The following is a 22,452-nucleotide window of genomic DNA, read 5'->3' on the forward strand; positions in this document are numbered from 1 at the left end:
CTTTCACAATTAGGCCACTGATTGTGATTCTACATCAAACTGATTCTGCATCAAGTTCAATTTTCTAGTCCAGTATGATACATGCAGTATTCTCAAAACTTGCATGAAGTAGCTGTGTTACGCATTAAATTTTATTGTATTCTTTATATGTGTTATGCATAAAATTATATTGTACGTCTACAGGTATGTGCTATGCATAAAAAGATATTGTTGGTATGTCTGAATGGATGGTTAATCTTTCAGCCTTTACTATATAATAGTAATCATAGCCGTTGGATATAGGCTCCTTGCCTAAAAGAGTTTCTTTCTTTTCTTTCTCCGCCTCATGGCTAAGGCCGCGGGGATACTAAGATCTATAAAAAGAATAAAAATCTTGTCAGCCCCCAATAACATTTATTTTTCTACGAAGCCAGAGTTTTTTTTTTTTTTTACAAACATTCATATAAATCACATACATAACATCAAACATACATTGAATCAATGCTCAATAAACTTTAGAAAATGATAAATAATTCACCAAGCCTAGAGATTAACTCTTTAATGAACCAGAAAATCATACTCTAAGTTTATCAACAAATAGTTTTAATATACACAAACAAAAATCCTACCATTCTGGTTTCTTACATTAAATCAACATTCATGCAACATAAATATCATGTAATCTAGTTTTTTCTTATAAGCTTTGGAATGCCTAAAAGTTATATTTTCAGTTTGCTTTAGTTTTTTTTTTAAAATATACATCTAAATTTATTTTCCTACGAAGAGTACTCAATGCCTAGAATATTATTCCAATGGACGAAAAACGCAAATTAAATAAGTTCTCAATGAAAGTACGCTTTAACTGATCGAGAATAAGAATACTCAATACGTTTCTTTTCTCTATGTGAATAATAACTAGTTCAGATTTCATTATAAAACATACATAATTTCTGTAATAAATCAACAGTAAAAAGAATCTACTAAATCTTACTCATAAACAAAAATACTTTGAAGTTTTCTGAATAGCGAAATGCATATGTATAAAACTAAACTATAGAAGTACCAATCTTACACATGAACATATAAAACAAACAATTCCCGTACGCATGTGCCTAGCATTAAGGTAAGATCTCTGTTAAAATTTAAAAGTTACCAATCCAGATTTTACAAAGTTGAAAAAAAATACAGAGTACAAAATTTGACTTACCTATAAAAAGAATAAAAATCTTGTCAGCCCCCAATAACATTTATTTTTCTACGAAGCCAGAGTTTTGGCTTTCTCGGGGTAGCTGATGTGCTTATAAAGGATTTTGGAAACGGCTGATTTCTTCGAAATTATCCAATTAAAAATCTTATTACAAATTCAACTGACCAATGAAAAATACGTATATAAAATCGGTTCGTCTCGGACCCTAAAACAGGATTTGGCAAGTAAGCAAATTAACTGCCATAAAAGTGCCCGTAATACAAAAATGGTGTCTAAGTAAATCTTTGATGACACAATCTAATCCCTATTTACTGATTAAAAGTCATGTAACTAGTGTGCTAATTGTAAAAATGTGTTTGATTAAAGTCATGTAACTAGTATGCTAATTGTAAAATGTGTTTGACATCTCAGTTAGATATTTCTGTTCAAAGGTCCTCATGCGTAATCGCAGGTAATGTATTATTAAAGGGATATAGCGCTAGACATCTTCAGGCAAGAAATTTCCAATTTACACATACCGTTATTCAATTATATATCTATCTTTTATTTGTTTAGATCTACCTTAACATGTTGTATGTCTGTACATGTTGAATTGCTTAGACTCCCAACTACATACAATTATTAGAAATCAAAATTAAAAGAATTTCATACCATATAACAACAATTTACATCCCCTTACTTATAGTTATTAAAATCAAAATTAATAAAGAATTTCATAAAATATACCAAACATTTACCGCAGAACAGCTGCATGAAGCATGTTCCTGCAGACTAGGTAATTAATGTGACAAACACAGTCTTGTCACAACTGTTCGTTTCCGTAGTTATTTCTTTTCTGTTTTCACTTTTAGTTAGTAATAAAAGAACTCAGAGCGGTTGCTTAGGGATAAATGTTTTCCCGTCAATTATTGAGAAAGGACTAAAGATGCTTTACAAAGTGTTAACACCCTATTAGATGTGACTTTCTCCTGGGCTAACGGAACTGGTAACAAACTAAGTGGATGCTTCTATACCATTTAGGAACGTTCTAATTGATGAGTCAAACAAACTTCACAAACTTTTTCTCTAATGAGCCAATTAAACTAGTTTAACTTGTAAATGAATCTTGGCTGCTTTTTAATCATTCATTTATACAATTTATTTCTAAATCCAAAATTGTTTTCTTTCTGCTGTCAAATGTAAGTAAATAAATGGCATATTAATGTATAAAAACAGCGGAATGGAAGCTGTATATACCAGTGGTTGATGATCACCTATTCAAACCATAGAAATACAGAAAATCAAGAGGTCTATGAAGGTTCTGTACTGTTCAAAACAGTTTAGTATAGGTTTCACAGAGATAATTATTATGAGCAAGGAATAAATACTGTTGACATACACCATTTATGAATGAACCAAGTTTGATCCTGCTTGTAATGTTAAATTGTTAAGACTTCTAAGTTAATAAAAAAATACAGCTAACTGAAAGATATCCTTGGCCGCCATTTTTATGATATATAATAGGGCATAAATCTGTACGGAATTCATAAAGACAAACATGTGACCAAATTTTCACCAAGATCTTAGGTCAAAAATGGGATTTTTGAAGAGATAATATTACATTTCCCTTAACTTTAACTAGTGACCTAGTTCTACACCAGGTGACCCAGTTGCACGCCTGACACGACACAACACAATCCTGACAAGATTTCAGGTATGTTAGGAAGAAACGGGAATAAAACCCTTAAGAGGTTTCTCTTTTTTTTTTGTTACCTGACCTGGGATCAACTTGTTTTTTTACCCAGGGCGGCCCAGTTTCAAACCTGACTTGTGATTGTGTTATTAAGGTAGTTCTGCACGTTTGAAAAACCGGAAGTGATGGCGTAACGTCATTTATCCGGAAAACGTAGAATAAAGCCTGGATTCGGCGTACGGAAATGAAAATCAATTTATGAATTAATCGAAACCTGTGAGTAAATTTGTTAAAATGGCACTGTTGCTATATTTCTAAAGTCAAAATATGATATAAAAACATACGGCATGTTAAAAAAATCAAAATAATTTCTTAAAATTAACGTGAAATGCCCGGTTCCCTTTAATCATGGTAAAATATCTCAAAAGTAAGCACACGGACCTATAACATTTTACTTCACCAAATTATAGGCCATGTGTTTATTTACAATTGTGAGAAGTTTCATCAAAATCTACATAGTAGAAAAAATTCTATTCGCTAAAATTTTATGAAAGATATGATTTTCCCATAGACTCCCATTATGAAATATTGCGTGAGGTCCAAATTTTTCAAACCAGCCTAGCAAAAAATCAAGCACACGACCCTATCTTTTTTTATTTGCGATTTTTCTAGGTATATTTTGAAGTTTTGAAAAATTGGAGTTTAATCAAATTCTACATTGTAGAAACAATTTTGATCCAAACGTGCAGAACTACCTTAAGAGTACCATTCTGACCAAGTTTCATGTAGATTAGGTACGAAATGTGATTCTAGCATGCTAACAAAGTTTATCCATGATCAGAACTGGTTCCACTTCCTAACTTTACAGAATTTCATAAGACAAAACTTTTGATAGGATTCCATAAAGATCAGATAGAAACTGCACAGCCTGTATGGTATTGCAAGGTTGATTGTATGATCCCAAGGATGAAACTCATGACCTCAGGTACACTAGTCTACTATCCAGAGAACCTGGTGTGAAAGTACAGAAGCATATAAGACCTTTTACACCTCAGGATCAAGTAGTGTTTGAGATTATCTGACCTTTTTCAATACTGGTTATACTCTGTCTGGCAGAAACCAATGTCTACTCCAAACTCGTATCTGTCAAAATGACAGAATAGGTGTCAGAACAGAACTGCAGCTTTCGATTTTTCTGTAATGATTATTTACAAGGAGACCTTACACTAGCACAAGCATGTTATGCTGCAGATAATTAGCTGAATCTTAAACCATAAGAAAACATTCTATACATATTGATCATAAATAAAAGAGTCACTCAAATTGACACTCGCACTGACAGTTGAAGAAACTAATTTTTTTCTGTGTCAGTAGACACCGATCAATCTTGTCACTATTTCATATGATGTAATTGAGCAAGGTCACAACATAGCGATCACACTTCAATCAAGTTTCTGCCACTTTTGACAGATTTGAAATGATACAGAGCGCTGCGTATCTATCATAGAAATCTGATTGATAAGATGTTTCCAAATTTACTGTTTCTTTCTTGTAAAATGAAATAATGTCTATGGTAAAGGACCTCCATCGTTCTCGATACATTTCAAATTATCGTGCCTCGAGAAAACCTATCAATGAATTTTTCTTTCTCCTTACTCTACTGTCTGAGAGATTGTGAGGAAATAATTTCTATATTTTAGCATATAAAGAATGTTTTTTTGTTCTTCTGATAAGTCCTTAAATTGTTATAATTTCCTTGCTTGTAGTTGCAACTTTTTGGATGAAGTGTCAAAAACCAAGTTTTAGTACCAAAATGCAAGTTTAAATTTCATTATTAAAATGACCCAAATCATAACAAAACTTATCTCACTTAAGTGTCAGAACTTGTTCAAACAGCATTAGATCTATCCAGGGCAAAGAGGAATGTCGGAACGTGTACAGTGTTAGATCGATCCGAGGCCAAGAGGAGTGTCAGAATGTGTAGTAACAGTGTTAGATCTATCCAGGGCAAATAGGTGTGTCGGAACGTGTACAAACAACGTTAGATCTATCCGGGGCAAAGAGGAGTGTCGGAACATGTACAAACAGTGTTAGATCTATCCAGGGCAAAGAGGAGTGTCGGAACTTGTACAAACAGTGTTAGATCTATCCTGGGCAAAGAGGAGTGTCGGAACTTGTACAGTGTTAGATCTATCCGGGGCAAAGAGGAGTGTCGGAACGTGTACAAACAGTGTTTGATCTATCCGGGGCAAAGAGGAGTGTCTGAACGTGTACAAACAGTGTTAGATCCATCCTGGGCAAAGAGGAGTGTCAGAATGTGTACAAACAACGTTAGATCTATCTGGGGCAAATAGGAGTGTTGGAACGTGTACAAACAGTGTTAGATCTATACGGGGCAAAGAGGAGTGTCGGAATGTGAACAAACAGTGTTAGATCTATCCTGGGCAAAGAGGAGTGTCAGAATGTGTACAAACAGTGTTATATCTATCCGGGGCAAATAGGAGTGTCGGAACGTGTACAGACAGTGTTAGATCTATCTGGGGCAGAGGAGTGTCAGAAAGTGTTCAAACAACATTAGATCTGTCCCGGACAAAGAAGAGTGTCAGAACATGTTCAAATAGCATTAGATCTATCAATAACTGTACCATTTTACCTCTTGAAAATGACTGTAATGTTAAAGACTTACAGACAATCATTTTGATCAGTTTTCTAAAACCCATCTCGCAATATAGCTGATTTATCACAATTTCAGTATTTGTTTAAATGGATATTGAATCATTTTACCAAAACATATAAAGCCCTTTAAGCCGTTACTGTTCTGCAGTCAGTTGCGCTATTCTCTAAACATTAATATATTTCTGTTCAGGAAGCGATTTAGTAAATTGATTTTTTTGGAAGGAATTAAAATTCTTTATGAGTATCCAAGGTATTGGTGTTATCTCTTTTCTGTCTCCAAAACAAAATGAAATCGAGATTTAGCAGATAAATTACTCTTATAATGAGGAAATTTGCAATTCTTTATACAGAACTTTTCAGTGTCTTAAATCTTCACATCTTTAAAACTGTCTCAGTAAAGTCTCATCTGCTGGTCATGATAAACTTCCCTATTACGTTCGTGATCTTGAGGCAGAAGTGTTCTCAAGTTAATGTCTGGAAACCATTTAACTGTTCCGGGTCACTGGGACTTTGGCCTTTGACCTACTGATTTCACAATCAATAGGGGACATCTGCTGGTCATGATAAACCTCCCTATCAACTTTCATGATCCTAGACCCTTAGCGTTCTTGAGTTATCATCCGGAAACCGATAATTGGTCTAAGGACTGACCGGCAGACAGACCGACTGACATCAGCAAAACGATATACCCCTCATTCTTCGAACGGGGGCATAAATATCTTTCTGCCAAGGCGGGCCAAAATAATGTTCCCTACAACACAACTATGTAAAATATGTTAAAAACTGATTTTTTTTTAACTTACCAACAACAATAAGGGAGAAGTTGACGTTTATACTGCCAAACCCATTTGTTGCCTTGCAAACGAAAAGCCCGGCATCATCCAGCTCTATATCCTTTATTCTTAAAGCACCCTCTTTCTTGGTAATTCGATACCTAGGTTCCCACATTTCTGTGATTGTTTCACCATCTTTGAGCCACTGTACAATAGGTACCGGGTCTGCTTGAACTGGACATGCAAACCGCTTTTTTCCCTGACCTACTTTGGCGACCTGACGTGCTTGATAAAGACCTACTTGTTTTGGTGGCCCTGGAAAACAGAAACAATACAGACTGTGAAATAAAGTAATAATACAGACTGGTTGTGTATTACATTTTATTGTCAACATAGTTGAAATTTGCAAACAAAAAACAAATTTTCAAAAGAATTTCTTACAGTTCTTAGTGCTAACTTCTCTAAAAGAAATTTAACTTCAAAACCAAGAGAATTCTTCTGCATTGAAAACTCAACTACCTCACAATAAGAGCTAAGTACCGGTATGTATGAGGTACCTTATCTCAATAATGACCCACAGGACTATGAATTCCCATGTATGACCTACTGTTCAATTTTTTAAACATTTTACATCATCTGACCAATCTCAAAATCAAATTTGCAGAAAAATGAAAATAATTTCTGTCTAATAAATCAATTGAAGTAATATATTTATTTTTTATACTTCCCGATATGAATATATTGAATTTCTAAAAGTAGCACTTTTATAAACACAAGTGAAATTTATTACAGATAACAGGGCATTTTTTTCTCAATGGATTTTAGTGAAAGGGCAACTCAATTGGATTCCTTGCTAATCTCAAATACGTGCAAATAGACATGAAATGAATTACCAAGATTGTAAATAGACATCAAATAAATTATATAGGTGCATTAATAAAATTACTGACATTCCCTACAGTAAGTTTACTCTTATTTTTTCTGCTTCATGTCTCAAAGAAAAGATTCTGTACATCAGAGCATGCATGAGGTGAAAACGATAACATTTATCACAGCATACTGCGAAGTTACTCATGACTTGAAATCTTTATTTTATATTAAAATTCAAAATAGAATGATGATATCAAGAAATTATGTTTTCAATTTTTTGTATTTTGGGAAAAAAAGAAATAGATAAACATTCTGTATTAAATCCAAACTTAGTCAAAGCAAAAAGTTGTAGAAAAACTGCATTAAGTGTTTGGTTGCCTCCCTTGTATTGAATAATACTTCAAAGACCATTGCTGTTTTTAGTTTGGAAAGACTTTCTACAGAGAGGCTGCACAATATCAAATCAACCATACTTTAATATAGTATACAGTCAATCCAGCCATTTGTTCTGTTAAAATGAAATAATGATATTTTTAAACTGTGACAATAAAGAACGACTGTCATCTGTTGGGAACTTCCCTCACCCCACTGTTGTACAAAACCCATCCATCTTCTAACTAACCATTAGTTGTAACATTACCGTTTTTCTTATATTTCACAATAACATAAAAAAAGATGAATCATCTTCCAAGTTATAAACTAGCAAAAATACAACTTGTAATCTACATTTAAACTGAGAAAGCTGTGACTTAAAATTTATTGTCATTCAAACTGTAAACGGAATAAAGAACAAGTTTTATGAATTTTTTATAGTAGTGCTTTCTTCCTGTGATATTTAACTACAGCCTAATCATTCGGTGTTTAAAAAAAACACACTAGGGAAATGAAAAATTTAAGTGGTCTTCGATAACATCTTTTATATTATAATTATGTAACAGAGAAAAGGAAATAGTATTCAGATATTTTCTAATCAGTCTAAAAAGTTTAGATTTAAATGATGTCATTGTTTTAAGGATGCGGTCTTTGAGTAGAGTTTGACTGTATAACCGACATTAAACATAAACTTGCAATAAACAATTATAAGAAGATCAGTATAACTGCAGATGTAACAATTAATTAAACAAGCTACATATGTACAAGTATAATAAATAACACTTTATTAATTAGTGCTCTTAAGTGCTTTTAATTACTGTGAAGGATTATAATACTCTAAACACTTGTAACCACCGAGGATATCCTGAGGCACTGAGGTTCTATATATTCACCAAAACTATTCACTATTGAAAATTACTACCATGCTGAAGCTGAGCCTGTTCTTTTAGCAAACACTACAGTTTTATTTGTTTTGGGTTTAACGCCATTTTTCAACAGTATTTCAGTTACGTAACGGCGGGCAGTTTTCCTAACCAGTGTTCCTCAATTCTGTACCAGTACAAACCTGTTCTCAGCAAGTAACTGCCAACTTCCCCGCATGAACCAGAGGTGAAGGACGAATGAGGTCAGACACAATGTATTTTATCAAATCATCATGGACAACATACGCCTCGGTCGGGGATCAAACTTGTGACCCCAAGATCCATAGCGCTCTCCCTATTGAGTTAAGCAGGCGGACAACACAATAGTATCTAGTAACTTAACTTTCTTAACTTTGCTGGATATTACCATAATAATATCCAAAATATACCACTTTACATCATGCCGACTGGGATTTTGGACATGGACACTAAAATCAACCAACTCTGTGAAACTGATGCCCAGAAAATTAACCATGCATCCGTAAAAAATACTTGTACTATTAACGCTTTGCCTGCTGGCGGCAGTAATTCTGCCTTTGCGACCAGTGCAGACCAAGATCAGCCTGCACATCCGTGCAGTCTGATCATGGTCTGCACTGTTCGCTATTCAGTCAGTAAATTTTCAGTAAACACCCCTTCGAATAATAAATGCTATTGCCCAAATTGAATGATGGACCAGTCCATTATAGAAATTTAGCAGGCTAAGGGTTAAAGCTTAAAGCAAATGCAGAAAAAGACATCACATCACCTCCACTTTGAAGTTAATAGAAACTTGAATGAATTAATAAAACCTTTAAAAAATCTTCCATCTTTTATGTAATCTTGATAATCTAGGATACCACCATGATTTACAATAACACTGAGTGTATGGAGAAACATTACACCTGTGAAGAAAGGAAGAATTTGTAATGATATCTGGTGTTCAGTATACAACAGGGTTGTAGATATACTCATATATTTCCACAGGTGATATCACATGGTCATGTTATCTGTTGACATTTTGCATTAAAAACTATTAAAGAAACTGAAAACACATGCTGTAAAGTACTGATACTGATGGTTTTTGTTACTTAAACATTTTTTTTATTCAACAGCTTATTTCTGCTTCTACTGATTTGTACTCATAAACAATAAGGTCATTGTAATAGTTTTCCATCTTTCCTTCATGAATTGCTTCTGGGTCCCAGCAACATTAGTAACAATTTTAAATGCTAAGAGACTTGAAACCTGTACCTCTACTGCAACAAGACCAGGTTTATATCTATAAATCAAACACATCATCATTTACTACCAAATATCTTAATACAGAGCCCAACCTGCCCTAGTGTATGAATGTACAAAATACACTCATTATAAAGGATACCCTACTGCCTTTACAAATGAACCTTGAAACCTGCCAATCATTATGAAGAGGGACACATCTGAAAGGGGTCTATTTACAACCTTTAATGATGTTTCTATAAACATGATTACACTCCCAACATCAAAGACAACCCAAACAATTACTATGCAGGGGTATCATGTTTAAAGGCCAGACCTGGACAGAAATTAGAATACATTTGAAATTGAAATATCTGATAAAATTCCTGATTTAATGAGCATATCAATCTTAGTCTGATAATAAAGAAATATCAGGTAATTAGACAAATATTGTAGACCAGCCTCATCATTAACCCTTGTCATGCTGGACAGATTTATTCTGCCTTTGGGATCAGTGCAGATCATGATCAGCCTGCACATCTGTGCAGTCTGATCAAGATCTGCACCATGCGCCATTCAGTCAGTATCTTTTTGGTAAGCACCCCTATTAATAGTTAATGATATTATACAAATTGAAAGATGGACAAGTTCATTTTAGAAATTTAACTAAAGCAAGCTGATTGGTTGATCTCTGTTTAAAACTGACCAATGGAAGAACTGCATTCAGAGACTCCAAGTCTTGAAACACAGATTCTGACCCTGATTAGTTGATTTTAAGCTCAGCCTTGGAATACTGCATTCTGTGACTGTCTCAAGCTTAATTTTCTTGCATTTAACCTTTGGTTATTGTAAAGGTATCCAGGCTCCATGAATTCAATTGTTAAGATACTACAGTTATTTCATATCAATCATCTAAGAAGATGGGATTTTAATTATCATGCAGGAAAAAAAAACCTCCAGATGATAGATGTAGTTCAAGAACTAAACAGTTATTAATTTGCATGTGCATTCCAGGTGTGCTGACAGATGGTATGGTTTGATATAACAAGCTGAAGGTGAAGAGTTGGAGCCTTTGGCAGCATGTACTGGTCAGATTATAGTCTGAGAATCAATTACATTCCAGCGCTTGCAAAAAATGGTCAGACCTTTGAATTTCCAGACCTGCGTTGTACTCAACAGCCCAAAGAAGAATGGTGGATAACCTTTGGATTTCTAGGCTTGCAGTATACAGAATGGTTGGAGACTCTGGACGTTCCAAGCTTACGCTGCAGAAAATTCTCGGAACCATTGAATTAATATTTTTGGATTTATGGGTCCATGTGAGTTTCTTCTTTTTTGTGACAACTGAACACACATTCATACAATAAAGAAAAGCAATCTAAAGTAGGTCACTGCTTCAAATAGAAAAAGATACCAATCTTGTATTGGAAAACCTGCTAATTTTCACAACATAATATCTTGGAAATTCAGCTTTTTTTATCATTTATTAACACATCCCATAATCTACAATCACCTCCCAAAATCAAATTACTACAGTTTAAAATATCAATATAGCCAATTTATCCACAATGGCAGGTCTAGGATGACAGATATTTATGTATTTCCGATACCATAACTTCAGGGTATTATCTTACATCAAAGACTGGGCTGTTTCTGCTTTCCAACATCACACAGAATGTGTATGTTATCATCAATATGTTATCTATTTTCTTACATTTTATTCTTTATATTCCAGATTATCTGGACTCTGTTTTTTATAAATGTTGAGTGAAAAAAAAATAACAACTGATTAATGGGTTTTCTCAAAAACATATAAGATATAATACACATGTTTTTCGTCTGTTTTATTTTAACTGCCTATGGACTTCAGGAGTGTTTGGCAGTTTAGTTTTACATTAACTGTACTGTTTCCTGGATTCCTGACCAGTGCTCCACTTTGGTGTCAGGGACTGTGGAGACCCGGATTCCTGACCAGTGCTCGACTTTGGTGTCAGGGACTGTGGAGACCTGGATTCCTGAGCAGTGCTCGACTTTGGTGTCAGGGACTGTGGAGACCCGGATTCCTGACCAGTGCTCCACTTTGGTGTCAGGGACTGTGGAGACCCGGATTCCTGAGCAGTGCTCGACTTTGGTGTCAGGGACTGTGGAGACCCGGATTTCTGACCAGTGCTCGACTTTGGTGTCAGGGACTGTGGAGACCCGGATTCCTGAGCAGTGCTCGACTTTGGTGTCAGGGACTGTTGAGACCCGGATTTCTGACCAGTGCTCGACTTTGGTGTCAGGGACTGTGGAGACCCGGATTCCTGAGCAGTGCTCAACTTTGGTGTCAGGGACTGTTGAGACCCTGATTTCTGACCAGTGCTCGACTTTGGTGTCAGGGACTGTGGAGACCCGGATTCCTGACCAGTGCTCGACTTTGGTGTCAGGGACTGTGGAGACCCGGATTCCTGAGCAGTGCTCGACTTTGGTGTCAGGGACTGTGGAGACCTGGATTCCTGACCCAAGTGCTCCACCTCAGTGTCACAGAGGGGACATATATATAACATTCTGAAATAAGAAAACTGAGTTAACTAGAGCTATCACTAAAGGTGATGAATGTCCCCCCCCCACACCCCCCACCCCGCACGCACTGACACAGTACATTGTAATTTGATGCACACAAAATTGCATAATTACGTGGACAGTATGTATATAGACTGTATGTATACAGTATAGTAACAAAAAACAAAGTCCCATAACTCTGCAGAATATTTATCTAAAAGAACATAATATGCACTATGCACAACTAGGGTTGGTACTGATCACTTGTGTGAAGTTTCATTAACTTGTGTGCAAGGGTTCGGAAGATTAGGAGTGCATCAAGGATTTTGTCTGAATTGTGGCCCCTTTTATCTTACAAATCTTGGTTCAGTTTTTTGTACCAGTTCATATTTTGTGTAAACTGTTTTACATATTGCTTTGAAACTTTTTATCGCTTGTTTGCTACAACAGTCCCTATCTGTAAGCAAGAGTACATAACTCTTTAAAGTATTCTGGCTGAATTATGGCCCTTTTTGGAGTTGAAAACTGGTTCAGTTTTCGTACAAGTCCATGTTTTGTCAAAATTATTTGACATGTGGCTTTGAAACTTTGAACACTTGTTCATCCTCATGATCTCCATCTGTAGTCAAGGGTATGTAACTATGTCAAAGATATATGGCTGAATTTTGGCCCTTTTTGGACTTGGAAATCAGTTAAATTTTTCGTACCAGTCAACATTTTGTCTAAACTATTTGACACATGGCTTTGAAACTTTGACCATTTGTTTACCATCATGTCTCCATATGTAGGCAAGACTATGCATACATAACTAGGACAATGATTTTGGCTCAATTATGGCCCTTTTTTGACTGAATTACTTAAATACTCCCTGGTTTGTTTTACCACATCAATATGTCTCTTGTTAACTAGCTGACAATGATTTTTTTTACCCACAGAACAATTTGACTTTGTAATTCACAGTCATTCCATTTCAATACTTCTTGAACATTACTTAAAATTTACAGTTTTCTATCCCTAAGCCAGACTGAAAAACTGGAATTTCTGGACAATAAATTTTAGGTATCTATATATACAGACCTCTCATTTTTCTTGTAGGGTATACTCAATCTCTGGAGGAGATTTATGTGTAGACAAACCATACCTACACTAATGGTAGTTTATGTATTTTCTAAGCAATTTAATGCTTGATGAAATGTAGTTCTAGATACTTGAAACATTTAGAATTCTGACTACAGGACTAAATTTAATGTCAAAGATTGCAAATATTTGGCGGCTCCTACAGATGATGTAAATTTGACAAATGTTTCATTTGAAAAAGCAAATAATTATGTTTTATTTTTCTCTCATCTGTGTGACCTTAAATTTATAAATTTACACTTAAATTTACCTCCTCACCATCACCCCCGTCCAGTTACGTCTATCAGTAGTACCTCTTCTGTTAGTTATATATATGAACGTTGTCAAGTAGGGAGCACCAGGCTAAGAGGCACCTTGGGACTGGAATCTCCCCAATTTTTTTTCAATTTTAAGGCCACACAGATTACTTTTTAAAGAATATATTGCTGTATAAAATTATCATATTCTGCAAATCACTGTTACAGAATACTCCTATGGCAGTGTAAAGGATTATGTTATATAAACAATAAAAGGTAACAAGCACCAAACTCACTATTTCTTTAACATTTGTCATGGGCTATTGAAAAATATGCCCTATTTAATGTCACTTGTGACACTATAATTATATTCTATAGTCTGAAATGTTACTGCTCTCATCTATCTGACCTAAGTGCAAATAAAACATTATATGTCATTATTTGTGCAACAACTTTTAAAATCCTGGGTTCAAGACCTGCTGGGTTCATATAAGACACTGATAATTCCAGAAAGAAGACTTCAGTGACTGAAATGGTATTCACATTTAAAAGCTATGTAAACAAACTTTATCATCCTATGCAGTGCTGCACATTGCCAAATATTATAATCATCCCTTTCATATAGCAGCCATATAAAATTTCACATTTATTCCAAGTATTACCTTTAAGACTTGTGAATTTTGAGGCCGAATCAAGCATCTGTCATCCCCGTCTTACCCTTGGAACTATTATTTGCACAAGCATGTGCTTTTAACAGCTCAATGTGATGAAATATAAATAACACAACAGCTGAACTGACAAAAAAAAACAACAAAAAATTACACTAACTTCATTTCAGAGTTTTTCCTTGGCATCTAATCTGAACATGTGAATGATGAATTTTGATGAATGATCGCAAATCAGTCTAAAAATCATGGCAGATGAAAAAGAGGATCGCTAGTCACTCAGTCTACACTTGGTCAAACAATATATTACTGTTTACATAGCTCTTCCTCAGGAAAAGTGTGGGCAAATCAAATCTCTCATTTATGCATGCATTACCTTAGGAAAAGGATTTTAGAAAATACTTGATAAAATGCATCTTCAAGTTTGAGAAACTATGTATCAGAAAACGTGGTAAAACAAACCAGGGAGTACTTAAGTAATTCTACAATAATCATTGAAAAACTGTTGAAAAACATATCAGTGCTGCAATAGAAATTACATCTGTTCAAGACATGTTAATGAGTACAACATTTTTAGTGAGTACACCAGTCATTTACTTCAGGATAATCTCTTCCAGCTTCCTCTACTTGAGATGTCCAACTTCTTTTATGTGTTTATAATCAGACTGATACAGAGTATTCATTTGAATACAGGTCTTAGTTTATGGCAAATAGCAATTATAGAAGACTTAAGTTTGCATCTGAACAAGATTTTATAGCAGTTCTAACATCAGAATTGACATTATGAGTAAAGAACTTCATACAATTAAGTCATGTACTTCTAGGTAATTGTTACATCATTTTTATCATAAATGTCATAATCAAAAACATCATCATCATCATTTTGAGTAGCCTTTGCTCAAACATCATTATCAGCATCATCATCATCATCAGCAGCAGCAGCATTTCTAGTAACCTTTGATCAAACATCATAATCATTTCTAGTAACCTTTGCTCAAACATCATTATCAACATCATCATGTACAGTACAGTGGTTTTGGCTTGTATGTACAGTATAGTACAGTGGTTGTAGCAAACTTGTGTGTACAGTATAGTACAGTGGTTGTAGCAAACTTGTGTGTACAGTATAGTACAGTGGTTGTAGCAAACTTGTGTGTACAGTACAGTACAGTGGTTTTGGCTTGTATGTACAGTATAGTACAGTGGTTGTAGCACACTTGTGTGTACAGTACAGTACAGTGGTTTTGGCTTGTATGTACAGTATAGTACAGCGGTTGTAGCAAACTTGTGTGTACAGTATAGTACAGTGGTTGTAGCAAACTTGTGTCCACAGTATAGTACAGTGGTTGTAGCAAACTTGTGTGTACAGTATAGTAGTAGTTGTGGAAAATTTGTGTCTGTTCATTATAACCACCAAAAATTCCAACTCAAAGGATGAAAATATAAAGAATACATTTCTACAGGCAATAGCAAATTCATTGGTATTTTTGCAGCTTTCTTCTTTCTTCTTTAATCAATAAATAACCTGAAGTCACTGTCTGCTACTGCACTATTTTTGTCTGTTGGGATATATTGCCAGGTGTGTCATTACCTAACCATTTTCTCCAATCCTCTAAATTTTCTTGTCTGATTCTAACTGAAATATGTATTTTCAGAGTGCTACCTATTAAGACATAGTAAATCATTCCATAGCCCTACTGCTGATATGACATTTGCTACACTTGTTACAACATTTATGTGCGTTCTTGTTCTTTTTTTTAATCGAGTAAAGAGTTTTTGAGCGAGAGACCTCTCATGTTAAGCGCGCAGGAAAACATATGTTTTAGTTTTGTAACATATTAATGTTCAAGACTTTGTAAAAATGGAAGAAAGAATATTCAACATTGCGAAATGACATATTTTGTTAAAAGCATACATAAACATATTATCTAATTAGCAGGAAGCATGCATATGCACTCACAGCTAGTTAGTTTTGACGAATTGTAGAAATGAATGCAATCCCCGAACAGCTGTATCGTATCTAATTTTCGTGCTTCACGAAAGCTGTACCATGTCTCGCTTTAAAATGCAAGAAAACTGTAATTTGTGAAACTAACGATGATGTAATTGCGATGCAAAGTAATCAGAAAAAATGCCAGACTCACTACAATGAGAAGTGACATTTGCCATTTACCTCAGCCTAGAATTGATGCTTTTTAGGGCAAAAGACAAATTGACACCTCAACACATAGCTGTAGGCACAAACAAAAAGCATTTCAATCTTTCATCTTTTTCTTTTGCTACTTTTTTGGGGCAAAAAAAGTTATGTATTTTTTTATTCACCCTGACATGAAAAACATTTAATATACTGTATACACATATGACATGAAATACTGGAAAACTGGTAAAAATAAAATGTATTGGTATTTTTTCTCTCACATTCTTCCATTGCATCAATGCAATTTACATCCAATCCCTATAGTCTGGCAATGAATTAGGCATAATCAAATCACTTTGTTAAGAAAAAACTAACAGCAGTTACATAACAAATAAAAGTTCACCTTAGTGCAAAAAGCAGTTAACTTAACTATTGACATAAAGAAGCAGTTGACCAGTTTTTAGGCTGATTTATCTTCACAGAACAATTCAAACCTATGAACTGTATAATTATGTTATAAAGATTATACTTGGGAAGAACAAATTTTTCATTCATGGTTATACACAAAAACAAACCATTACCCTAGTAATATAATAACACAAGTGAAATTGTTTGTCATCTTAGATGCTTAAAAAAATATGAGGAATTAAACAGTAGCTATACCTTGGTCATCAAATCTGTGTTGGGCAGTAAAAAAAAATAGAAATATATCTTGTACCTTATAATGACACTATTGAAGTTTTTCATTTCTGGGCAGGACATTAAAGGCGCTTGATTTCAAACATGGTTTGTATTCTTAACAAATAAAACACTGTTGTTGTTTTTTCTTATATAATATTCTTCATGAACATAGTTTCCTTAACTTATATTTTGCAATCACAGTTTGATACTAAATGATTTGTTGTAATATTCTCTTTGTTTGCCTTTGTTTCAAGTATACAATCCCTTATTGCTATCAGTCAGCATATTCCCGTCATAACTTGCTTCATCAAATCTAAAAATAAACTTTCATATTGGCACAAAATCTTTGAGACCCATTTTTTTTCACAGAAACATTAGAACATGCAACATTATACAGCTTCGTGCTGTATGAATTTTGGTGATCCAAATCTACGATAAATGTACTAAGTTTTTGTTGTAATAAGTCTACAGCAGTTTTTTTGTACATAAATTTATACATAAAATATATCAATTTCTCGTAACGTCAAATTTTCAGCAATTGTTGTCATATATTTGTCAAAGGTTTGAATATCTAAACATTGTAGAAAATATTGGTGTCTTATTACCTCCCTTTAAGGTTCTGACAGTTCATATGCAACATTGAAAATAAAGCTTTTCTAATCATGCATTAACACATTGCACATCTCTGTATCAGACTGTTTTTATATCTTAAAAGCACTACATAAAATTAAAAGTGCTGTGGAACTTTCAAGACCAATTCTGAATGGAAGTGATATACTGATCATACTGACTGTGGAACTTTCAGGACCAATTCTGAATGGAAGTGATACACTGATCATACTGACTGTGGAACTTTCAGGACCAATTCTGAATGGAAGTGATACACTGATCATACTGACTGTGGAACTTTCAGGACCACTTCTGAATGGAAGTGATACACTGATCATACTGACTGTGGAACTTTCAGGACCAGTTCTGAATGAAAGTGATACACTGATCATACTGACTGTGGAACTTTCAGGACCAATTCTGAATGGAAGTGATACACTGATCATACTGACTGTGGAACTTTCAGGACCAATTCTGAATGGAAGTGATACACTGATCATACTGACTGTGGAACTTTCAGGAACAATTCTGAATTGAAGTGATTTCATCGTGTGTATTGGTGCTATACACCGGGCACGTTAAAGAACCAGACTGTCTATTTGAAAAGAGCTAGGCTAAGTTAGCCGGACACATCTGTATGTGAAAAGTTCTCTCTGTTTGTTCTGGGGGCTTTATCTCACACTGTCCCTCAGGTCAGATCGCTCTGTGTCTGTACTAGTAGAGGATGATTTCGCGCCCAGTGTGGCTGCAGCTGTTGTAAAGTGCCTTTGAACGTGTTTATCATGAAAAGGGCGCTATATAAATCTGGTATAATAATAATAACCTATTGTCAAAATTAATGTTAAAAAAGACAGTAGTGCTGAATGTTTGACAATACTCAGGATACAACTGATTTCAGCAACATTTTTTCTGCCAACTTATATATGACAGCGGCTAAAAGGCATAATTATTCTAGCTTTTCCGGATAAATGACATAACATGCCTTCAATTCCGGTTAATCAAATGGGCAGATGATCAGACTGTTTACTACTGATAAACTGACATTAAATTTTCAGTGATTCCAAATACAAAACAAACATATTTTCCAGACTAGTAGGTTTTTCTTTCTCGCAAAAAAATCTACTTAAGCGCATGTCACTTTTTACAAAATCTTTTCAAAAGTTCCCATAAACTTGTGATGAACATGCTGATAAGCCTATAACATGCTGTGAAAATTTCTCTTGTTTAGAAAGTAAATCTTAAAAGCAAATTTAGAACATATCATTTTTTTTCAGGTCACTTGGAAATTTCTGGAATGCATTAAAATTTTGATTTATCTTGTGTGTATAAAAATTAATACCAGAAATATATTTAAAAAAATATTGTTACACTCTCAAATATTGTTCAATATGCTGCCTCTCAAATAATAAACAATCTAAAACCCTGCACCCATAATGCATCAGCCAATAAGGCCTTAAAATATGGCCCAGTGCATAATGATTGAATATGCAGTAAAGTTGAAAAAAACAGAAATAACTTATCATCAACAAAGACAGAAATTACGGCAAGATCTTGTAAATGGAAATGCTCGTTGACTTCACACAGACATTTAGTTCCTAAACATCTACATACAGCACAATGAAAAAGTATCCATCCAAACTTGTTTATTATTATATATAGACATGCACTGTGTAGTACCCCCCCCCCCCCCGAGTTGTTTTAGATAAATTAACTAAAATTAATTTTCTGCAAAAGACAGTAATACTATAATGACATATCCAACAGATGCTTTCTGTGTAAGTAAGATAAAACAAACAAAATATACTCCAAACAATACAAATCTCCGGAACATACTAGTAACACAAACCTGACAACAGAATTACAGCTAATAAGCAGAAAAAGATCTTATTAAAAATAACATCAGTAAAATGGAAACATAACCCCTAGAGCAAGAACGAATTAGATTAATAAATCATCCTTGATTTCATTTTTGAGCCTTAACTGTACTGATTGAACACCCTAATCAAACAGAGACTTACAGGAATCAAACTGAGATGTATAATCTGCAAAAACAGTTCCAAAATTCCATTACAGTCTGTTTATGAAACTGTAGTACAGCAATCAAATATTATTTACATACAGTTATTATGCAGTTACCAATTTGGCTTCTAAAAACATCTGCTTTTAGAGAGAATTATGAGAGAGAGGAGGGGGGCAATGTCAACAGTGCCATGTTCGCACCTCAATTAGAAAACAATCTGTTTTTACTGGCTGTGAGCATTTTTTCAGATCTTAGAAAGTAAAAGTGATGCCAATTATTTTTCTTCTTGATTTTAGTTTGTACTAGTGTTGAATGTATTACCAATAGTTATATCAGGCTTCAATTTTCTTATTGCATTTTCTATTCCTTGCTTAGTAATGGTAATATCACTACGTTTTTAAAGTAAAGATTTTAATGGAGCAAAGGCACACATATCTGAACGACTAGTAAGTTATTTCCCATGTTTATTTTTTAACTTGCATTATAGTTTCATTCCAAAGTGCAATAGTATTACATATCTTTTTCTACAAATTCTTAGGTATTAAGGTTTAGCAGTATATCACAAAACAACAGAATTTTTTAGTAAATGAACAGCATCTTGACCAACAACTTATCTGTCCAATACATGTTTTACTGTTTGTCCTACAGAGTTGGATACTTAAAATATTCTAAAGGAGTTGTCTCCCTTTAAATAAGAATGCCATTTGTAAAGAAATAAATGTAAACAATTGTCAAAAACAATGTTTTACCTAGTTGTGTAAGTTTAAACATTCGTAAGATGTTGCAAATGCATCAAAACAAAGACATGTAACAGCTTTTTAAAAATGGTGAGTTTTTAAAGGCGCTGAACTGTCCAGAAGTGTGGTCCCTTCATGCAATCCCTTTCTGGAATTCAGTATATATATGAGTAAATTGACAATGGTTTTGTATAATGATATTTAAATGTTTTATATGCTGTTAAAGTTTCATGTAAAACAATGCTTCCTATAATCTATGATTTGATGACATTCGAACTTTTTTCTCCGAAACATGGACCTATATCTTTATTCATTCATCTGACAGTTGCATTAAATAATTTGATTTAGAAAGTTTCCCATCAAACATGATTTATCATTTAACTGCTAAAACAGTAATTAATTGCTACTGATAACAAAATACATCAATTAACAATAGTCAAAAACTAGAGTTGTTTTCATTCAATGCAATGTGATTCCTGAATGATTAATTGACAAAGGAAAAATTTTAAATGGTTTCTCGATCTGACCTTACTCAAATTTCATGTTTTTTAAATTGAGTTCTGTTAAAACAAGGGTAACTGTGATTAAGGAATGTAGCATTCTCTTTTGAATATTCGTTCTTGTTCCTACGGTGACTTTCCCCTTAAACCCCGCTTTCTACCCCCTTAACACTTCCTACCCACTACCCTCCCCGTTTCTATATTTTGCATAAAAGAAATATGTACTTGTTGGATTTTTGAAGCAACTCGTCTATAATATTTTTCCATCACAGCTTCTTTTTGTTGTTCTTTTTGCAAATGCATGGCTCTGAGGCTGTGTTTGTGGTGCTCTGTGCTTCCGAGAAATCTACCCTTACCTATTATCTTTGGTTGCATTCTATGATTTTATAGACTTGACTTGACCTTAACACTGTTGGATCTGTAAAACCTCCCCTCAGACTTGCACTGTCTTGGTGTTGTTGCTATTTCTGGTCCTTGCAGATCAATGTGATTGTAGATTCTAATATGTAAAATCCATGCACATTTCCGTTAAAATACATGAGTACTGATGTCATGTCAGCATATTATTTGGTACCATACAAATGCCGAGAAAGAGTGCTACTACATTTGATCTATTATTTTATATAAAGATGTTTCACAATCGAAATGATATAACAGGAAGGTGTTACATTTAATTCTCACAAACTGTATCACTTATTAGACATACAGAGTAACTTGCTAGACATCTACGCACTACTAAGTTATTCCAGAGGACATGCTACCCTGTTAAAACACGGTTAGGTGTTGATGTCATGTCATAAAATAGTGCTTCCCTATTTTTCATAGGAGTGTTTACATAAAAAGACATATTGGAACTGAAAGAACATTCAGCAGAACCATGTTTTAATATCACCGGCCAACAACACTATTCAGTAATGCACCATATGCATCATTCACTCAGGCCCTCATGAATTTTTTCCACAGGCATATAATTAACCTTTTCTTATTGTTTTGATATACTAAAACATGACTCTGTGATATATTATTTCTTAAATTGAGTTCTGTTTAAACCAGTGCAAGAAGACGCGCACAACCAGGGCAAGGGGACCCGCACAACCAGGGCAAGGGGATGCGCACAACCAGGGCAAGGGGACGCGCACTGCCATCGCACATTTCAGTACCTCTAACAAAAACACCCAGTAATAACCAGATTCATTGGTTGCATTCTAAACTTTTATTTTACTTCAAAAAAGGGAAGAAATTATATTAAAGGAAAATGAAAGTTTCTCCGCTATTAGTAAATATTTATCAAGATTTAAACATCTTCAACTGTTCAAACACCAAATATAGAAATAAATGATAGATAATTTCCCAGAAATTGACAAGATAATTTTTAAGTCTTCCAAATCCTATAGAAGCCTTATAAAGCATCTAAATCACATTGAATGAGCTCTAAGAATTCATCAAGACTGTCAAGACCCTTGGAAATCTGTCTTAAAGCTTCTATCAGACTCTGAGACAGCAGAAGATAATGACAT

At 34.3% G+C, this 22,452-nt stretch overlaps 1 protein-coding gene across 4 annotated transcripts in view; it reads right to left on the minus strand.

The window, feature by feature from the left end:
* The window catches only part of LOC123547673 (fibroblast growth factor receptor-like 1), a 100,041-nt gene that overhangs the window by 29,360 nt on the left and 48,229 nt on the right, over window positions 1–22,452 (minus strand). For all 4 annotated transcript variants that reach the window (XM_053550786.1, XM_053550787.1, XM_053550788.1 and 1 more), the window contains exon 3: window positions 6,338–6,622. In XM_053550786.1, coding sequence (XP_053406761.1) covers window positions 6,338–6,622 — 285 coding nt within the window. The remainder of the gene's footprint in view (window positions 1–6,337; window positions 6,623–22,452) is intronic.

Source organism: Mercenaria mercenaria, chromosome 9 (assembly GCF_021730395.1).
Source record: "Mercenaria mercenaria strain notata chromosome 9, MADL_Memer_1, whole genome shotgun sequence".
In the NCBI taxonomy this organism is placed as follows: Eukaryota; Metazoa; Mollusca; class Bivalvia; order Venerida; family Veneridae; genus Mercenaria; species Mercenaria mercenaria.